Source organism: Papio anubis, unplaced genomic scaffold (assembly GCF_008728515.1).
Source record: "Papio anubis isolate 15944 unplaced genomic scaffold, Panubis1.0 scaffold204, whole genome shotgun sequence".
Taxonomy (NCBI): domain Eukaryota; kingdom Metazoa; phylum Chordata; class Mammalia; order Primates; family Cercopithecidae; genus Papio; species Papio anubis.
Genome location: NW_022162066.1, coordinates 98,654 through 120,096, shown reverse-complemented (window position 1 = coordinate 120,096; position 21,443 = coordinate 98,654). Strand labels below are relative to the sequence as shown.

The 21,443-nt window shown below is 39.3% G+C and overlaps 1 protein-coding gene across 5 annotated transcripts in view; it reads right to left on the bottom strand.

The window, feature by feature from the left end:
* LOC116268540 (immunoglobulin superfamily member 1) overlaps positions 1 to 21,443 on the bottom strand; it is a 50,964-nt gene that overhangs the window by 13,753 nt on the left and 15,768 nt on the right. For 4 of the 5 annotated variants that reach the window (XM_031661620.1, XM_031661619.1, XM_031661616.1 and 1 more), the window contains one exon: positions 2,019 to 2,080. The exons of the other annotated variant lie outside the window; for it this stretch is intronic. In XM_031661620.1, the coding sequence (XP_031517480.1) occupies positions 2,019 to 2,080 (62 nt within the window). The remainder of the gene's footprint in view (positions 1 to 2,018; positions 2,081 to 21,443) is intronic. 5 annotated transcript variants of the gene reach the window in all.

The window sequence follows — 21,443 nt, the reverse complement described above, 5'->3', positions numbered from 1 at the left end:
AGAGAGAGAGAGACTTCCAACAACTTAAGAGAGGGGGCATTATTATCGTTCCATTTTACTGATGAACAAACTGAGGCTTAGAGAAGATATATAATTTGCCCAAAGTCAAAAGATATTACATATTAGAGCCCAAATTAAAATTCATGTTTAACTCCAAGGCCTATGGATCTAAAACAATGATTTAAACTCCCAGAGGCACCCTTCACTCCCTCTTCACCCTCCCTCACCCCTCTCACTTGATCCCTTGGATATCCTTCCCTTCCATAGAATGCTTTAGATCCAATATTACTCTCATTCTTGTCTCCTACCCCTAAAAGCTCAATATCCCAGTGTCAAGCATGTGTTAGAAAATCAAGCTGCTTGAGTTAATTTACGTAAGGTCTAAATGATTCTTTCATTGCCCTTAACTTCTAAACAGTTTTGTTGATTGCCTCTAAGGGAAATGGAATTGTTTGAATCTCAGGAAACACGGCAAAGATATTTGTGTTCAGGGAGGCTTTCCATTCTCCCCGACCAAAGTCATTATTTACCATAGGCCTTGCATATACACAAGGTAGACTCTTGAGCTTTCATGCCTCTCTCCACCTCCCCCAACAGTAACCTTTCACCAAGGGGAGGTATGTCCCAGCCACACAAACTCAAGCTAATTCTCTTCCACTAACTTTCTACTGGGAGTCTGAAGTCCTGGCTGACTCCAGCTGTTATTAAATCTTAGCTCAGAAGAGTGGGGAAGAGGCAGCTCTCAGAATAGAGAAAGGAACTGATTTTGCTTTTCCAGACTGACCTTGGACCTCAGCCTCTAACTTGCCCCAGTGCTAACACTGGGTAGGATGGAGGAGCAGGAAGAGGAGGATATTTCGTGTTCAAAGTATCTGGACTGTAGGGAACAAGTGGACAGTGAGAAATTCAAGGAAGCGTAGGTCCATTGTTCATTTTTCACTTTGTATCGAAGGATTTTCAGATTACCCACTCTGAATTTTCCTTATCTGTAAAGTGGGGGAGTAATATCGACCTAACATTATTGTTGTGTTGGGTTACAGATAATACATGTACAGTGCCAGGCACATAGTGAACATTACATTTTAAAAAGCTGCTCATTTTTTCTTCTTTTCAAAAGGGGCATCAAACTGGTGTAGAACCCTGAAGATGCCCTTTCCATCTCAGTTCCTACAGCCGCTTGCTCCCACTCCTCTCAGGGCCAGGCCAAAGCTTGGATGCCACCCTGTTGCTTTGTTACCCTGGGGCTTTGGGCCAGGAGTTTTTGGGGGAAGCCAGGTTCCACTGCCAAGGGAGAGGTTCAACCTGGGATTACACCCAGGAAATGCCATCTGAGGTTTCAGCCTTGCCACTTGGACCCCTAAACCAGGATCTTTGCCTACTGCGGGATTGAGGGGAGTCAGGGAAGCTGGGCTTTTTGGCATGGCTGACCCCTCCTCAATCACTAAGGAAATTGTACCATTTATATTCAGCCCAAATGATGAATCTTATACCGGGGGAATGTGAGAACAGCCCCAAGCCTCAGGTTAGTTGGCCACGCCCATTTTGGCCTTTCACCCCACCTCCACCCCCAACTTTGGCTGCCTAGCCATTTTACCCTTCCCTTCTACTCCACCCCAAGCACTTTCCCCACCCTTAGGCAGCGCCGCAGTGCTTTTGAGGGTGACATATCTGAAATGTCTAATGGCTCGCCCCCTGCATAGCTTTGAGGGCTCCAGGAATCAAAGGGGTTGGGCTCGGCGGGGTGCCGGGTACATGCTCCGCTGAGGGTTTGGAGGGAAGACTGAGAAGGAAAAGGGGAGATATCTACAGTGCCCAGAGATTCTCACCGAGGCGGGTGTGGGATCCGGGGAGGAAAGGAGAAAGGCAGGAATGAAGGGGGTGGGGGGACAGACTGGGGAGCAGTTTGATTTACGGCAATTAATTACAGCAAGGAGACTCTTTCGGGATTTTGTTTAGGATCTGGTGGCCAGTATTTAATCTTCAGCCACTGAACTATGCGCTCATTTGCAGGTACTTACGGTACTTGAAGGCCCGCTCCGATGTTGGAGATTCTCCAGTGAGCTCCTCCAGATGCAGCAAACTGCCCGGCATGAGAAGAGCTGTCTAAGGACAGCCTCTTCGGCTCTGAGCCCCGCCTTCCTCTCTCCCCCGCCCGCCTGCTGGCCCGCCCCAACCTCCTCCGCTCCCTGCGCCGGGCTCTGGGAGCCCACCTACACCAACTCTGCCTGGCACCTGCAGTCCTCTGACGACGGAGATTTCTACGCCCCTCCCAGCTCCCCGCCTCTCTCCGGACTCCCTGCAGAGGTTGCCGGAGCCAAATTCAGGCCCCTGCCCCCTCGCCGGTCGCTCAGAGTTTCACTGGGTCACTGTATTCTGGGGGGGAGAAGGCCAGCTCTCAAGAAGATTTGTAGATCCTTTTCTCCAGCTCCCCAATACCTCTATTGGGATCTCAGATCTTCCCCTGCCCATTCAACGCCCCATTCATGCATAAACATCGCCACCACAGTTTAAGTGCCTACTATGTGCCCCTGGGCTCTGGGATCCTATATTTCTCATCTTCAGAGCAACTCTACAAAATAAGTGTTACTCCCCTCAATTTCACAGATGAGGAAACTGAAACTCAGAGAGGGTTAAGTAACTTGGACAGCCTTCAAAGTCCATCTTGGGGTTTTAAAAGCCCAGGTTTTAGAGACATACAAATGTAGATTTTAGTCCACATTTTACATTCAATAGTTGTGTGCCCTCAAGTGAGTAAACTCTCTGCGTCCCAGGTTCCCCATCTGTAAAGTAAAAAACAAACAAACAGCAGAACCTATTTCACAAGGCCTCAATGGGATGATGTAAGTAAAACTCACAGCACAATAGGCCTAGCATATAGTAGGTGCTCAATAAATGGTAGTGGTTGCTGCTGCTACCACTACTACTACTAGTATTAATCTGTAAGCCCTTCCCCAAATGTCTTAGAACAACATGATTTTGATAATATAGACCAACCTTCCACAAATGTTAACCATGAAAGACTTTTTATAATGATAACGTATGAATAAGACACCAATCAAAGCTCCTGATATATAACATATGATGAGATTAAAATATAGCATCCAATGGGCTCACAGACTAATTGATAAGAAATATCAACATGATAGACTAATTGGCTAAAAAATAGCCAAATTTTTCTTTATATACATTTCTTTTCTTTTCTTTTCTTTTTTTAAGAGAGAGTTGCACTCTGTTACCCAGGCTGGAGTGCAGTGGTGTGATCTTGGCTCACTGCATCCTCAAACAATTCTCCTGCTTCAGCCTCCTGAGTAGCTAGGATTACAGGCGCGCACCACCACACCCAGCTAATTTTTGTATTTTTTGGTAGAGACGGCGTCCCACCATGTTGGCCAAGCTGGTCTGGAAGCCTTGGCCTCCCAAACTGCTGGGATTATAGGTGTGAGCCACCGTGCCCAGCCCTTTATGTACATTTTCTACATGCATAAAAGATTTCAAATTATCTAATGAAAAACACTTTAATTCAAGAACAAACTATGTAAAAATAAAGTAACAGCTCCTTTACTGGCCAAATTGATTATCATATCTTCATGCATCAGGTGATATCAATTGTGGCTTCCATTATAAGCTATAGATTATTGTGTAATGAATAGAATAAGCATATGAATAAAAAGATGTGTTTCTGGGTAAGTTATTTAGCCTCCAAGCCTCAGTTTTCTTATCTGTAAAATGGTGATAATAATTGCACTTACTACAATGAAGGGTTTGGGGTAGGACTGAATGGAAACTTTCCTGTAAGCCACCACATAGCGCCTAGGACACAGCAAGCAGTCATTGAATCAACACAAATGTTAAGTACTTTCTTTGTGGCAGGGATTGTTCTGGATGCTGACAGTTCAGAAAGGATGACAGTTTCTCTTCTTAAGGAGTTTGTAGTCTAAGGATAAATCATACTAGAGAAGAAGTAGGAGGCAGCCAGAGAAGGAGGAGCCTTGAGAATCAAAGAGGATTGCAGTAGAAAAGATCATCAAGTAAGTCATGGTAGTATGTGTTTGGATAATTGCAAGCACTTTGCTGTTACTGTGTGCCTAAACTAGGGCAGCGGTAGCAGAGAAGGAGGGGAGGGCAAGAGTTCCCGAAATATTGAGAAGGCAACATTAGACAAACTTGATGGTTGTTTGGAAGACAATAGTAACAGTTATTATCTGTCAGAGTGAAAACATCCATGCCAATTTTCAAAACATTTATAGTATAGAAGAGTTTCAAGAAAGTGGAGCTCGAAGGACAGAGGTGAAACACCAAGGTTCACAGGGTGTTGTGGAAAGCCTTTCTCCATAAGCAAGTCTAATGTAAGATGATGATATTTATTAAACCTAAATCTGTTTTATATATCCCAAACAGGAGAAGCCCAAGGCAAACTTGACCCCTTCCCAGTGTTATACTGATGTTGGCAAGCTCTGTATGGTTCAGGAGAACCCAGTGTTCACATCTTATCTCATCCCAGCATTCAATGACATAATGGTAGTAGCTTGAAAGTGGCCATGGTCAGAGAATTTTCACCACAGTCAGAGAATTTTCACAACCGAAGAAGCAAGTACTACAAATCAGTTTCTCCCAGCAACCTTCACATCTCTGGAGCTGTTTTTAAACATTTACTAGCAAACCACTTTTTTTTTTCCAGTTTTATTTTTTAGGACAGTGATTTTTACTGGGAAACAGGAAGGTTTCCAAACTACTCAAGGATCCTGTTAAGTTTCATACACTCTCAAGAAAGTTATGAGCATTGTGTTCCATTCTCCTGTCCCCAGCCTCACCACTCTGGTAAGCTGTCTGAGGACTGTGTCAGATCTCTGGAGAGGTCTGTACATTCAAAGTTTGATCGTGTGTTTTAGCATCCCACCCCACTCCTCAGCCAGTCCCAGGCCCCATCCCTTTCTGTAAAGGAGAAGCAGTGTGGAGTAGACCAGTGAGGAACTCAGCTGGGACTAAGCAAGTATAGTTCTGGGGTGGGGAGGAGGCCCAACCAGACAGATTAGATTCCAATAGCAAGACCTGATGAGGAGGGAGGTTAGGCTTTGGAGGTGGGGAGGACAAAGCTGGAAAGGAAAGCTCGGGCCAACTCACAGAGCTTGAATTTCAACTTATCTTTTGTCAAGCACTTTAATTATTAAGGGCACAGTTTGGGGCACTAAGTCATTTCCAGAAGCTATAACTGAGGGCATTTTCAGGAGCATGCAAGAAGCTTCCTAGAATAGATCAAATGCAAGTGATGAATTAGAACAAAAACTTATTTAATTAAAACACTCATAGTGGAGTATAAGACATTAGATAGAGGCCTGGATGATCAGTCTTCTGGGTGCTTGTCACAAAGCAAAGCAACAATGTGAATACCTAGGTGAATTTAACAAGTTTAATGGGTGGAGGGAGAAAATGAGGATTTTTGTGTGTGTGTGTTTCAATGTTAGCAGAATCACAAAGTTCCTTTTGGTTTATGTACCATCTACCAAAAAAGGTGATCTACTAGTCCACCGTCCCCAAATGGCAATTCTCTTAGCATCATAATATGCCTTTCGTTTATACGAGGAACAGTGTGCATCTGAGTACGTGGTGGGGGACGGTGTTCGGAGACAGATACCCAAAATGCAGGAGAGCTCCGAAAGTGGGCTTCAAAGTGTTTCAGTATTCCCTTTTCCTGTGTTGGATGAAGTTGGTGGCTCCAGAATGAAAGGAGATAGGCTCAGCCTCACTGCCTAGAGCAGGCAGGCACAGATTCTATGAGCAGTTTAGGCCTGATCCAGGAAGGATGCTTCCAGATACCAGTGCCAGGAAAGCCTTTTTCTGTCTCAGAGTCTGACTTGCCCCCAGTATGTCCAAATTGTAGGTATTTGTATGGTGGGGCAGGGGTGGGAGTGGGTGTGTTGGGGGGGCGGGGGAAATGCCACTTGGGAATGCACAACTGGTCTTTCTCTAATATTTATTTACTCGTAATCACTTGTCCAAAGGAAACTATAGAATTCAATAATTTGGTTCTTTCATTCCCATGTATTGTACAATTAAACAATTATATAATTAAAATTAAGTAAAGTTGGCTAAACTACAAGAGCAACACAAATTAGCAATTTAAAAACTCATCATTGCAATATTACCCACTGTTTATAATCTGTTCCTAAAAACATCAGTTTACAGGCAATTATTTAAATATACATGCGTCTCTTCCAATTCTACTTGTTTTATGATCTACGATCTGGTCAAACTTTCTAAAAGATTCATGTATCCTTGACAAAAGATGAGAAAATACTTTCTCCATAAAATTCTGCTAATTTCATATAATTGATTACTTTCAGGTCGACAATACAAATTATTTTTTTCTTAATCTATTATATTTCAATGTCTCCCTATCCAACTCACATTTAATTATTAGTTTGCTGTTTTCATTTTGTCCCTACTGTTTATCCCTTCCTCATTCTTTCCCATTATCCTTTTTGTACTTTCCTTATCCTCCTTTCCCATGCATTCTGTGTGTGTGTGTGTGTGTGTGTGTGTATACATACAGACAAACAATTTGGTACAACCGTAAATTTTTACTTCCTTTTCTGATAATCACCCTGGCAAAAATGCAATTAATTATAAAAATAAGATCTACACACTCTTAAGAAATGTGGCTTTGAAAGTGAATTTAGTCACTTATCACCGCGAGTATCTTCTCCCAGGGCTGCAGCTGTTTTCAACAAAACCAATAGTTTGGGAGTTTTACTGACAAATGCCTTGAAGTCATCTTGACTGCCAAAGATTTTTCTCTCATCTTGAAATAAGAAAGATAGCTTAGCTGAATGGTTCACGTGGGGCTTCAAGTCCAGGAACTTCAACTAGTAGATTTTACTCCAAATTGGTCTCTCATCCACTGTTACTAAAGTATACTCAGGTGTCAGCCCTATATTTATCTTGTTGAGAATCACTTCTTTTTTGCACAGCTTCTGAGATAATTTCTTTATCTTTCAAGTTTAAGAATTGTACAATAATATGCTTTGGACTTTTATTATGAGAGATACATTTGAGTGGGAACTTATAAATTTTTTCTGTATATAAGTCGAGATCTATGTTTAGCTCTGGGAAATTTTTATCAACAGTTTCCTTAATAATGGTTTTAAGGCTAATCTCTTCATTTTCTGCACCTTCAAGGATGCCAGATACATAAATACTGTACCACCTTGATGTGTTTTTGAGATCTATCACGTTTTCTTGCACCATGAAGAACTGTTTTCTTAGATGTTTTATCTTTTAAGACTGAAGCTCGATTTTGTCCTCATTTGTACTGATTCTCTCTTCCATGATATTTATTCAGCAATATTTCTTTCTTGGGGTTTCTTTCAATTCTTTGACCTCACTAGTTGTGCCCCACAGTCTTTGCTGAGCTTTTCCTGTGTGCTTTTAAAAATGTCCACATGGTCTTGCATCAAAGGGCCCTCACTTCGGCCCTTTCTCTGGGTTCTGCCTGCTGCTCCTCCAGGACAGCCATATCTCTTGAACTCTCTGGCTTCCTGGTTCCTCCTTAGCATCACAGTACTTATTGGTTGCTACTAAGCTTGTTTTCATCATTTTTCTCTTTCTAGATCAAGTAGGCTTCGTTTTCTTTTTGTGCTATTCTCATAGCTGAGGCTTCCATTGGCTTTGTTGGTGTTCCCTAAGTCCAGCAATTTGGTTTGGAGCACAGCTGCTCCTTCTGTCCTCTCCCCGAGAAGCTCAGGAGCTGAGGTCTTTTTATTGAAATGTATGACCTATTTTAAGCTGAAATCCTTAGAAATGCTACAGGAAATTAAGATATAATCAACTGATGTTCTCATCTTAACAGGATTAGAAGTAAGAGCTTCATAACCTTACAGATAAGATAAAGAAGTACATAAGTGTGTAAATACACAAATATAAATATGTAAGTGCACTAACTACCTGAATACATAAATATGCAAACACACAAAAGTAATATAACAGAACACACAAGTGCATACACATAGAAATAAATACGTATGTAAAATGAGTCTCATATGTTCATAATATTTAGCTTCTGCCTGACTGAGAGTTCACAGAATATGTTTGTGATTAAGCAACTAGGTACATCAGAATTATAAAGTAGGGAATGAGAAGAGTTTACCTACATATTTCAGTGTTTGTGGAAAGGGATTTTGACTTAGTGTCAGGGGGGTTGAATTTCAGTCCTGGCAGAACCACTTACTAGCTGGGTAATAGTGTGACATTTGGCAAGCTACTGAAAGTTATTTGAGTCTCCATCTCCTCATCAGTCAAATGAGTATTCAATAACTGTGAGCTAAATCTGAATATAGGACTTTCTGTTTGCCTTATCCTAATCATTACTTTTTTAAATGTATCTTTTTACAGTGGATATCTGGGATTTTGATTGGTTGGAGTGGAAATAAGACTTGATAGGGAGGGGGAACTTGAATAGGTCTCAAATGGATACCAACTCAGTTCCCAGATTCTTTTTGAACAATTAAAGAGTAAATATTCCATTTGACTATACCCAAAGTATTATAGAAAGATGGAAAAATACATTCTGTCTTCAAGATTATGAATTCATTGGAGATATATTCATATTCACAGCTAAGGATGATATAATGCAGAACACAGTAAACTTTGAAAGATGGAGCGTGAAACAAAGCATTGTCATAACATAGAGAGGAAAGCATTTAATTCCAATTTGCAGAGCTTAGAAGTTCTTCATTCAAGTTCCCCAGACTCAAGCATCTCTATCATTGAGTATGGTGAGGTCACCTTTATGGCCTCCTGCTAAAAACCATCTGCTTCACCCACCTGATGTCTCCCTGGCATCCCACCATATGATTCACATCTTTGGGAATACAGAGCAAAGAATCACAAAGTATTGTGGTACATGGTGTGTGGAGATAGTGGCAGAAAATGAGGTTGGAGACCTGGACAGTAGCCAGATCATTACAAACCATGTGTGACCTAATAGCACTTTTTAGTACAATTTCATATTTGTGCCAAATGAAAGACCAGGTCATGATCTAGGTCCAAACAGAGGGCTTTTAACCAAGCAGAAAATGACCTTGTTTAGCTCCTAATGCTCTCCCTGATGTTAGTTATGCTATCCTGGGCACAGATCCTCAGGGACAGAACTGAGAGGCCACTTTCTGAGCTGACAGTCCACCTGTTCCTCTAATTCAGTCTCCTAGTAGTTCAGGTTTCTGTTTCAAAAGAAAACAAAAACTGGAGATGGGACAGTTTACAATTAGAGTCACATGTATTAGACACCCATGTTTGAAGATGTTGACCCTTTTCAAAGCTCTGATAATTTTTAAATCAGGTTCTGTCTTAAACTTCAATGTATCCAAGCAGATAACATTTAATGGGGTTTGTAGGAAAACAGTTTAGAGGAGGAGATGGTGTGTAGGGAAAAGAAAATCGAAATTAGGTCTGGTAAATTCAAACACAAAAGGTGATTTGATCTGATTCTCATCTGAGTTCTCAGAAATACTCAGAATTCATATGGAAAATTAGTATAAGCACCTAATAGGATTAACCTACTAAAAATTAGAACAGGTACTTGGTATTTCTACATTCAAAACAACCGAAAAATACTCTTTAGTGCTCGCAGTGCTTAGGAACTGTGAGATCTTGGGAAAATGGGATTTATGTATTCCTGCATTGATTCAAAAATATTAATTGCACACCTACTTTGTTTTCTAGTTCTGGATATATATCACCAAAGAAAACAGAAAAAATCCATATATTCATCAGTAAATATTTGTACTAGGTATCTGAGTAAATACATTTTCTAATGCTTGAATATAAGGGGCTATTTTTATAACTCTACTGTTACTAAAGATACAGAACTGACTTTTGCTCCAAACTATAACAACAGAATTCTTGGATGTCATTTAGCAATGTCTGGGATTGGTTTGGGTGCAGATGACTCTAAAAAGATTTTTGAATGGCCCTATCCGATTTTCTTTCCCTTAAGCCCTTTATTCAGAATCAAATGAGAAAGTAAGGCAGGAATGGTAGGAGTGTAGAAGAAAGCCCTTAGCATGTTTAAAAGGGGGTAGAGGAAAAGGCCATTTGACATTAAATATCCTTTTGATTAACTATGTGACCTTTACCTACAGAAAATTTCTTCTTAGTGTTTTTAGCAAGATCTTCAGAAACTTAGGATGGCATAATCCAGTTGAGAAATTACAGTGCCAAGGAAATCTACACTACAATTGTTGTTAGGCACCACGATGTTAAAAATACATATTAACTAATGGAAATAGTGCTGGACACTAATTAAAGTATCCAAATGACTTTTCATTATTAATAACCCTGGATTTCAACAAGGAGCACTTGCTGTGGAAGTTCTGTGACTATCCTGGGCACAGCATGACAATATTTTAAAAATATGTACACCATGAAAGAATCCCACTTGAAATAGCTGTAAGATGGCACCAAAAAATTACCAAGTGGAACTTAGCATAGACTTAAAATGAGGTGGAAATTTATTCTTATGACTTCTATCTAAACTAAAAAGTAGTTTAAATTTTATACATTTTGAAAAATATATGGCAGACTTAATACCATACCCTTTCTTGAATTTCAAATGGTTAACTCCAATGCTCATTTATTTAGCCAACCTTTATTAAATGCCCATTATAAACAAGGAACACTTAAATATTTGGTGGAATAAGATGGGCAAAGAATGGATGGAAGAATGGATAAAAGAATGCGAAACCCTCTATGCATACATTAGCAGCTAAAATATTAACAAAATATTTTCACTGCCCTTCTAGTAACTAAAAGACTAGAAGTGGAGCAAAGACATGTAAGCAGATAAAAATTAAAATGTGCTGAAGTTTGATAAGAAAAGTGGAGAGAAAGTGACATGGAAGTTTAGCAAAGAGCAATATTCTCATCTGAGGGGATCAGCGAAAGCCTTGTGGGTGATGTCACATATGAACATATGATTGGATTCATCTGGCAGCTGTAAATACTACATGGTTAGTTCTCTGACAGTAGAGACTTATTCATCTGTGTATCTCCTGTGCCTAATACAGAAATAATGCTAATAATAGTTAGTACTTATTAAGTGCTCACTGTTTGCCAAGCATCATGTTGAGCATCTTACAAACATTGTCACATTTTCTTTCACAACACTCCAGAGCAGTGCTTATAACAATAGCAGTAGCAGCAGCAGGGGCAGCAGCAGCAATAAGAGCAAACAACATTTGTTGAATGCTAACTATGAGCCAGGCACCAGTTTAAGAACTTCCTGTAGCTATTAGCATCCATTTCTTACAGATGAGATAACTGAGGCTCAAAGAGGTTAAGCAACTTGCCCAAGATAATACAGAGGTAGACAAGGGCAGTGGCTCACAACTGTAATCCCAGCAGTTTGGGAGGCCAAGGCAGGAGAATTGCTTGAGTCCAGGAGTTCAAGATCAGCTTGGGCAACATAGCGAAACCCCATCTCTACAAAAAATACAAAAATGAGCCGGGCGTGGTGGTGTGCGCCTATAGTCCCAGCTATTCATGAGGCTGAGGTGGGAGGATGGCTTGAGTAGTGAGCTGTGTTCACACCACTGCACTCCAGCGTGAGAGACAGAGCAAGACCCTGTCTCAGAAAAAGGAAAAAGTTAGTCAGAGGTAGAGCTGTAATTTGAGCCCAGGTCATCTAATTCTAAAACCCATGTTATTGTGGCTCAATACCTGTTACTTAGAATAAGTAAATGAAAATGAAAAGAAGAAGAAATAGAGATAGTGTGAAGATAGAAACTACTGAATCTGCAAACTGTTGGGGGAGAAAGAGTAAGACTAAGAGCAAGACTGAAAGAGAGAGAGAGTGAGAAACTGTCACTGTATTTTCAGTCTAAGCTAAGAAATGTAAAGATTTTTCTCCTGTAAAAGATAAGCTCTCATATACTGGATTTTAAAAATTATTTTATAAAGTATTTGAGAAATGTTAAGATTTTAAAAAATATCTAGAGTAATATCCCATAAAGGTTACCTAGAAAAAACTTCAAAGAAGACACACAAAATGTACATGTTGGTTATTTTCTATGTAGTGAAGAATTATTGGTGATGTTCTTTTTTCTTCATCCCTGTATTTTATATTGCGACAACAAATAACTTATGATTAAAAAGCAAACTTTGAGAAGTTGGGTAACAATTTAGGGCAGAATTTTTAAATCATCAAAATTATTTGTTGTTAAGAAATACACAATAGGCCAGCACAGTGGCTCATGCCTGTAATCCCAGCACTTTGGGAGGCTGAGGCAGGCAGATCACTTAGGTCCAGGAGTTCAAGACCAGCCTGGCCAACATGGCGAAATTCCATCTGTACTAAAAATACAAAAATTAGCCTGGCATGGTGGCATGCACCTGTAGTCCCAGCTACTCGGAAGGCTAAGGCAGGAGGATCACTTGAACCCAGGAGGCTGAAGCTGCAGTGAGTGGAGATGGCACCAGTACACTCCAGTCTGGGTGACAGAGACAGGCTCTGTCTCAAAAAAAGAAAAACAAAACAAAAAACAAACAACAAACAAACAAAAAAGAAATACACATTTAAATATTTAGAAATTTATGTTAAAATGGGAAAAAATGCACTGGTTTGAATAGGTAAAGCAAAGCAGCAGAAAGAAAATGTATACCTATACAGTGTGTGTAAGTGAAGAGTTTATAGTTCATATGATGAGTTAAATTTCATATATACATAATTTTAGAAATAATTTTTTAAAATCACCAGAATAATAAAGTCTTTACTCTTCCTGTAGCACTTATTTCTGTTGATTTTCCTTCTTTTAGCACCAATGCTGCCTACCTGTCTTTCCTAAAGTTGCCATTTGCACCAAAAGAAACCTATTCCTAGTTTACATAACTGACCACGTTACTGATAATATCATTTGAAGAGTTCGCTTCTGCCCAACTTCTTAAATATCATCTTGAAATGATCACGTCTTAATGTAATTACACTATTTTTACTGAGCTGACTAGCTGTTTAGTTGAATTGACTTGGATATTTGGTTAAATGGAAAGTTGGTAGGGGACTTTTGAAGAGTCAGGTAAAGAGAATTGGACAAATGGGAGGCTAATTGCCAAAAAAAGGCTCAATTGTGGGCCTCATATGAAAATACAGATTGCCATGGGAACCAAGGAAAAAGACGAGGAAGAAGATAGTTATGAGGCATTTTTTGAAATTGCTTTTAGTTCTGCTGTCCAATTTTCATTAGGTCAGATCTGATGGCTGTTATTATTTTTATTATAATTCTTTGTCTATTTGTCTATTTGCACAATATTATTTTTATTATAATTCTTTGTCTATTTGCACCATTGTTTCTTTTCCCGCAAAGTGCTCATAGATCCATTTTGCTCATTTACTTTCACAACAATGCTATTATATAGAGTCTGGGTACATGGGACCAATACTTATTTTCTTAGCTAGCTTAGTGTACAGCACCTAATTGCAGAAAAACAATCTGTTCAGAGGTAATAGTGCTTTTGGACTGAATGTTGATACGTCATATATAATATAGCCATTATAATTGGTAATGGACATAACAGCCTTATGATACTTTTGAAAGATGTTGTGAATAGTATTCTTAGCAGCTATAAAAGACTAGGCATACATTGAGGAGAAATGGAAATATACTACTTATGTATCTAGATTGAGAAAGTTTTCTTTAAATTTGTGTTCCCTCAGAGTTTAGGGAGAGTAATAAAAGCAAACAACAATCTAAATTTTCTTTTAAAATGAGAAGACCATTCTGTGATTTTATAAATCTGTCACCTTATAACTTGAGGCCATCTGCTAGAAATCATTCATATGGAAAACATCAACAGAGAGGTTTTTCTAAGACTCATGTTTATCACAAGGTAATAAGTCTAGATTGAATTTTTAATGTAATTTTAATTTCAGCTCTAAATAATTTGTTTCTTTTTCAACATTAAAAACACAAAAAGTACACATAAACACCAAGTAAGGTCTAAAAATTTCCTGAAATACATTAACCACCCCATTTATATAACGAATATCTTGTTTGTTTGTGACCGTCTCAACATTAAGCTAGATAAGTAGATGCAAAAATGAAGAGAGTTTGATTTGTGACGCTGTCCATTGCCCAGCAACGAGGGATTATGATTGTTTTTGCAGCATTGCACCATTTTAGGAGGCTGGGGACAGTCTAGGCATATGCCACTTTTTTTCCACCTTGGTTGAAACAAACAGCAAAATGAAAAAATTTAATGTATTATTTATCAACAGGTTAAATTGGAGAGCATTTACATTTTAAAGATGAATTATGAAAATCTAAATGTCCTTGAATGCTTAATTATCTGTGCCTTCATTCTGGAAAATTAATTATCAAAATGAAAACAGAACAAAATGGTACATTTACATGACTACAAAATTGATGAGAGTTATTTTCAAAAATCTCTGAAATAAGCTTAATAATGCATCAAAAATAATGTTTAAATGTTCACAAATATGGAATATAAATGTAAAACCCTGCATTTTGGTCCCCAAATCACCAGATGCACAAGCAGAGGATGAGATGTGACTAAGTAACAATAGGTGTAAAAAAGATTTAGGGGTTTTTAGGGACTGTAAGCCCAATATTATTCAGTTGTGTGTTGTGGTTGCATAGAAAACTAAATTCATCTTCATCTGCATTAGTAGAAAGATAGAGTCGGAAACAAGGGAGTGATAGTGCATCCCAGCTCTGTGCTTGGCAGACCTGTACTTGAAGTATTCAATGAAAACAGCAGGATGGGGGGAACATATGGGTAGCAGCCAGAAGCTACAAGGCATCTAGAAGGGAGAGAGCAGGTTGCCTAAGAGTCTGGAAACCATGCTGGTGAGGGGCTGCTGAGAGATTTGGGCTTATTTACCCTGGAAACGTCTCCACTCCCTAACCTTTTCTTTTCTCTCTCGCCCCTATTTCCCATCTTCTCCATTTCTTTCTCCTATCCCTCCTCCCTAAATAGTTCCCTCTCTAAAGCTATTTACCAAATTTGGCTTTTTGAAACTGGTATTATTTCCATGCATACCCTAAACACCACACTTCCTGCAGCCCTTTTTTCTTTCTCCCTGGTTCTTCTGCCTCGTCAATCACAGCCATCAGGACTGAACCACAGCAAGTCCCTTCCCCCTTTTAGAAAGGGTTTCATATCCCTGGGAAAGGAAATGGAATATGAATTAACTAACACAGACCCTTAAGCTGAGGCCTTGTAAAAAATGGCCTAGGTACAAAAGAAGCAATTCTAATAAAGCAATAAAATGAACTTCTTTAGTCCTGCTAATACTCGCTGGCATTAGACATGGGAATTTGAGCACAGCTCCTCATGGGTGGGCTGAAAGTGCACCTGTAACACTAATCTAGGATGCTTAAATATCAGGTTCCCATTTACCAAGAAAAAAAAGAGGGGAGAGTTTGTTAATACAAAAGCTTGAACATATAACATCACCGCCTGAATGATTAAACCTGTTTCAGAGGACTGAAATCCTAATGACACCAATTTGTCAAAACATAAGAGTTTTAATGGGGGGCAGGAAGGGTAGGCAGTGGTATGCAACGTAGGAATCAACAACTGCGTGCTTTAAAACAAAACATAAAAGCTCTATCTGGCTGAAATTCTCAGAATCACTATGGGAAATTAGGTGTAATTGACTGATGTGATATCATGTAATAGAAATAGGACTGAGTGCTCAGTATCTTCACAGTTAAAACAAATAAATAAAATGAGTTGGCAGTGCATAAAATGCGTATGGTGTGTAACAGTTCGTGTAAATTGGCTACATCCTTGATTTAAACATTTTTGTAAATATAAATTTCTATGCTAGAAAGTTACAGATGGAAGGGAAGATGAAACAATAAGATAGAAAGAGCAGTTAAAAAGAGAAGGGAAGGACAGATGGAAAAGAGAGGGAGGGGAGAAGGGGACAAAAGAAAAAGAAGAGGGGAAAGGAGGTACAAAAATAGAGTAAAAATAAATTTAAATGGGAAAATAAGGAAACAGGAGAGAGGGAGGTAAGACGCAAATATTTGAGTGACTACAACATCTCCATTTTCATAAAAATCATCAAAGTGAGAAACTACAGGGTTGTTTTTCGAATTTTGATCACAACAAATCCTTGTAATAGTGCTGATGGATTAAACTGGGTGAAAAGGGAGAGAAGTGTGAGTCCTGGTGAGTTCTTGGTTCAGTCATCTCTTCCAGGACCCATTCATCATTTGCCAGGTACACTTGCTCTGAAATGCTCACAGCAACTTTATTACAATAGCCTTAAACTGGAAACATCTCAAATGCCCATCAACTGACGAAAGAATAAATTGTATTACATTCAAACTACAGAATACTACTCAGCAAGAGAGAGAGAGAGAGAGAGAGAGAGGAAAAGAGAGAGAGAGAGAGAACAAACTACTGATACATACAAGGACTTCAATGACCCTGAAAGAAATACTATGTTAAGTGAAGGGAGCCAGATCCAAAAGCTTATATATTGTATAATTCCATGTATATGGCATTCTAAAAACGGGGAACTATAGGTAGGAGAACACACTGTGATTGCCACTGGTCAGGGTTAGAAGTACACAATTTCTGCAAAGGGAAATGAGGAAACTTTTGGAAGAGAAGGAAATATTCTTTTTCTTGATTGTGGTGATGGTTATATGTCTATGTATGTTTGTCACAACTCAGAACTGTATGCTTACAATTAGTGAATTCTAAATTATACATTGATAATGTTAATAGAAACAAATAAGCAAGCAAAAACAAATGTCCTAGGTCAATATACTCCTAGTGATGTTGCCCTTACTTCTTTCCCCTCTCCAGGGTGTGTGTAGAAAGAAGATATCTAGGGGCCCAAAGCAGAGATTAGAGATTTAAGGATGCTTGTTCACAGAATTCTTCATTGCCTTATCAATCAAGTTGAGATTTCTTACTCTACCATTCAAGGTTCTCCATAATCTACCCCACTCTGCCTCTCCAACCTTGACTGCCAACATTCTTACATATATCTTCTTGACTATTGTCAGGCAGTTCTGCTCATTTCATACAGCATGCCCTTTCTGCCTACTTTCCTAGAATACACATACTATGTTTATTTCAATCCATTTGCCTTGGTCGATGCTGTTTTCCCTCCATGTTCTGGCATGTCTTAAGCCTTATTCATTCAACAATTTATTGAATGCCTACTACGTGCTAAGTAAAGTGTTAGTAACTGAATATACATTAAAAAATCTGTCTAAACAAATCTGCTAAAGTCTCTGCCTTCACACAACTCACAGGCAATTAAGCAAGTTATTACACTGTAGTTTGGAAAGGGCCATATGATAGCAGAAAATACAGTATATTAATACTATGGAGGAAAAGAAGCCATGCAGACTTGGAAAGATAATCAGGACTTGATTCTCAAAGGAAATAGCATCTAAGAAGAGACTTGAAAGATACTTTGGGATGCTCTGGGCACAATCGGGAGAGTACTCCATGCAGAAAGAGCTACAAGGCAGAAAGTTCTGGAGGTAATTGAGAGTATGGGAAGAAATTTCAACATTTAAGATAATTTAAGTACATCAGGAACATGGAAGATAAAACAAGCAAGAGAATGATGGTGGATAGAGAGACTTGAGCCAGGTTACAAATGGCTTTTAACATCATATCAAGGAGTGTGAAATGGAAGAGTGGTATCCTCATGTTGGAGTTGAGAAAGATTATTCAATCTACAGTGTGGAGAATGGATAGAACAAGGAGAGGCAGGGAGACAAGTTAGTAGATTGGGCATTTTTCTAAGCAACATTGACTGCAGTGGTGGCAGTTGTAATAGAAAATATATATTTAAGATATGGGAGTAAAATTGGCATTATCTATCCACAGATTTGATAGTTTCAGTAGAAGAAATAAGGTGGTATCAAGGATGACTCTCACGCTTCTGTTTGGAAACTTGATGCATAGTGGTGCCATTCACTAAGATGGGGACACGAGAAAGAGAAGCAGATGACATATACAAATTCACGCTTGGACATATCAGCTCATGTTTTGTACCCTTGACCACTGTTGTTCACATCAACCTCCTCTATGGGAAATCCTAGAGCCCGGTCCATTCCCTTGAGCCTTTGTGTTTGTGTAGACTCCTGAAGGAAAATGGAAATCCTTGGGGACAGGGTTTCTGTCTGAGACTTCTATCACTTCACAGGCCCTATCCAGTGCTAAGCATAGAATGAGTTGTCAAAAACACTTACTAATCAATTGAGCTCTGTCACGGAGCAATAAAATGTGATGGGCTTGTGTCATGCCCACTATTGAAGATGGTTAGTGATAAACAATAGTTTCAGTACAAAAACCAAAGAAACATAGCAGGGAAGGTTTAAGAACTGCCTCAGTTTACCCAATTAGAACACTGAATTTCATATTAAATCCAACAGAATTACTTAATATTTAAATAAGAACTGTTGATAGATTATTTTGTAAAAGAGACAATCCTCTAGTGATCTTAAGAATCATACCCTTTGAGAATCTTCAAATTGGAAGAATTCTGCAAGGTTTTCTAGTCCAACCCCCAGTTGTTACTAGAATTCCTTCTATAACATACTTGCCTGTGGTCATCTAGCTGGTACTTATATACCATTAATGAAAGAGAACTCATTATGTTCAAACTCAGCCCATTCCATCTTCAGATAGCTCTGACTGAGTGTTCTTGTTTATAATTAACCTAATTATGTCTCCAAAATGAAAATGTTTGATTTATGTATTATTCACATGTTTCAATGCAGAGCTTATAGCCCTTTTAGTTTTCCATTCTTTAGATCAACTCTTATCAGTTTCTTCAACCATTCCTTATATGGTATAGTTTTGCATTCCTTACACCCTGGTCACACATCTGGGTATGTGGCAGTTTATTTATAACTTTCATATATTCTGGCCCCAGAAATGAGCAAAGTACTGTATTCCAGGCATCATCTTGCAAGGACAGAGAGCAGCAGAGTTATTGCCTCCCTCATTTTGGAAACGTTTCTCCTGTAAATATAATCTAAACAGAGAGCAGCTTTTTTATCTATTGTTTTATCTATTATTGTGGGTACCTATTGAATGAGTGTTAACTTCAAACTGTCTTTTACATATAGTGCTACCAAGCTATGATCTGTGGGAACCAAGTAAAAATCTCAAAGTGCAGTTTAAGTGCCCTCTCTTTCCTTTTAATTTGTCAAATTTTAAAGTGAAAATTAATAGATTACATCTCTCCTCACTGAGGTTCATTTGCCTTTTTCTGTTGGGTGCATGAAGATTTTATATAACAGTGATTCTTATATCATATTCATCTTGGAGTTTGCTATGGAGTGAAAACTTTTGTCCCACTAAAATTCATAGGCTGAAGCTCCCAATGTGACTGTATTTTGAGATAGGGCCATTATGGGAGGTAATTAAGATTAAATGAGGTCATAAGGGTGGGGTCCTGATCCAATAAGAATTGCATTCTTTTTTTAAAATTTTTTTTAATTTTTAATTTTTTATTATTATTACACTTTAAGTTCTAGGGTACATGTGCATAACGTGCAGGTTTGTTACATATGTATACTTGTGCCATGTTGCTGTGCTGCACCCCTCAACTCGTCAGCACCCATCAACTCGTCATTTACATCAGGTATAACTCCCAGTGCAATCCCTCCCCTCTCCCGCCTCCCCATGATAGGCCCCGGTGTGTGATGTTCCCCTTCCTGAGTCCAAGTGATCTCATTGTTCAGTTCCCACCTATGAGTGAGAACATGCAGTGTTTGGTTTTCTGTTCTTGTAATAGTTTGCTAAGAATGATGGTTTCCAGCTGCATCCACGTCCCTATAAAGGACACAAACTCATCCCTTTTTATGGCTGCATAGTATTCCATGGTGCATACGTGCCACATTTTCTTAATCCAGTCTGTCACTGATGGACATTTGGGTTGATTCCAAGTCTTTGCTATTGTGAATAGTGCTGCAATAAACATACGTGTGCATGTGTCTTTATAGCAGCATAATTTATAATCCTTTGGGTATATCCCCAGTAATGGGATGGCTGGGTCATATGGTACATCTAGTTCTAGATCCTTGAGGAATCGCCATACTGTTTTCCATAATGGTTGAACTAGTTTACAATCCCATCAACAGTGTAAAAGTGTTCCTATTTCTCCACATCTTCTCCAGCACCTGTTGTTTCCTGACTTTTTAATGATCGCCATTCTAACTGGTGTGAGATGGTATCTCATTGTGGTTTTGATTTGCATTTCTCTGATGGCCAGTGATGATGAGCATTTTTTCATGTGTCTGTTGGCTGTATGAATGTCTTCTTTTGAGAAATGTCTGTTCATATCCTTTGCCCACTTTTTGATGGGGTTGTTTGTTTTTTTCTTGTAAATTTGTTTGAGTTCTTTGTAGGTAATAGGAACAGCTCCAGTCTCCAACTCCCAGCGCGAGCGACACAGAAGACCGGTGATTTCTGCATTTTCAACTGAGGTACTGGGTTAATCTCACTAGGGAGTGCCGGACAATCGGTGCTGGTCAGTTGCTGCAGCCCGACCAGCGAGAGCTGAAGCAGGGCGAGGCATCGCCTCACCTGGGAAGCACAAGGGGAAAGGGAATCCCTTTTCCTAGCCAGGGGAACTGAGACACACAACACCTGGAAAATTGGGTAACTCCCACCCCAATACTGCGCTTTAAGCAAACAGGCACACCAGGAGATTATATCCCACACCTGGCCGGGAGGCTCCCATGCCCACGGAGCCTCCCTCATTGCTAGCACAGCAGTCTGCGATCTCATGGCAAGGCAGCAGCGAAGAATTGCATTCTTATAAGAAGAGACACACTCTCTCACCCTGCAACGGTAAAGACATCGTGAAAAGGCAGCTGTCTGCAAGCCAGGAAGAGAGCCCTTGCCAGAAACTGACCATGACAGCACCTTGATCTTAGACTTCTAGTCTCCAGAATTGTGAGAAAACAAATTCCTGTTGTTTAAGCCATCTAGTCTCTGGTATTTTGTTATGGCAGCCTGAGCAGATGAATACAGAGCACCAGCCTAGCACAGGGCATGACATGTTATCAGAGTTTAATGGAAGTCTGGCTATTTAAGTGAAAGATGGACATTGTCTACAAACAGTAAAAAGTGAAAATTACTTTACTCATACTTACTGTGCCTTGACTTTGGCATCTGCAGTAATATGGGGCCCTGTTATTGGTCATATGAAAGCCAGTTTGGGATCCTGAAATCATACTCAAAAGATTTCACTGACTACCTTGCTTCACCTTTGAAGTACAATTTCACTGGATATAGAATTATATATTGGTAGAAATGTCTTTAAACAGTCCAAAGATTTCACTTCACTCTCTTCTCACTTGTATGGATTCTGACAAGTCTACTATAAGCCTTACATTTTCTTTCTCTATAGATAGAGTGATTTGCCTCTCCCCACTTTATCT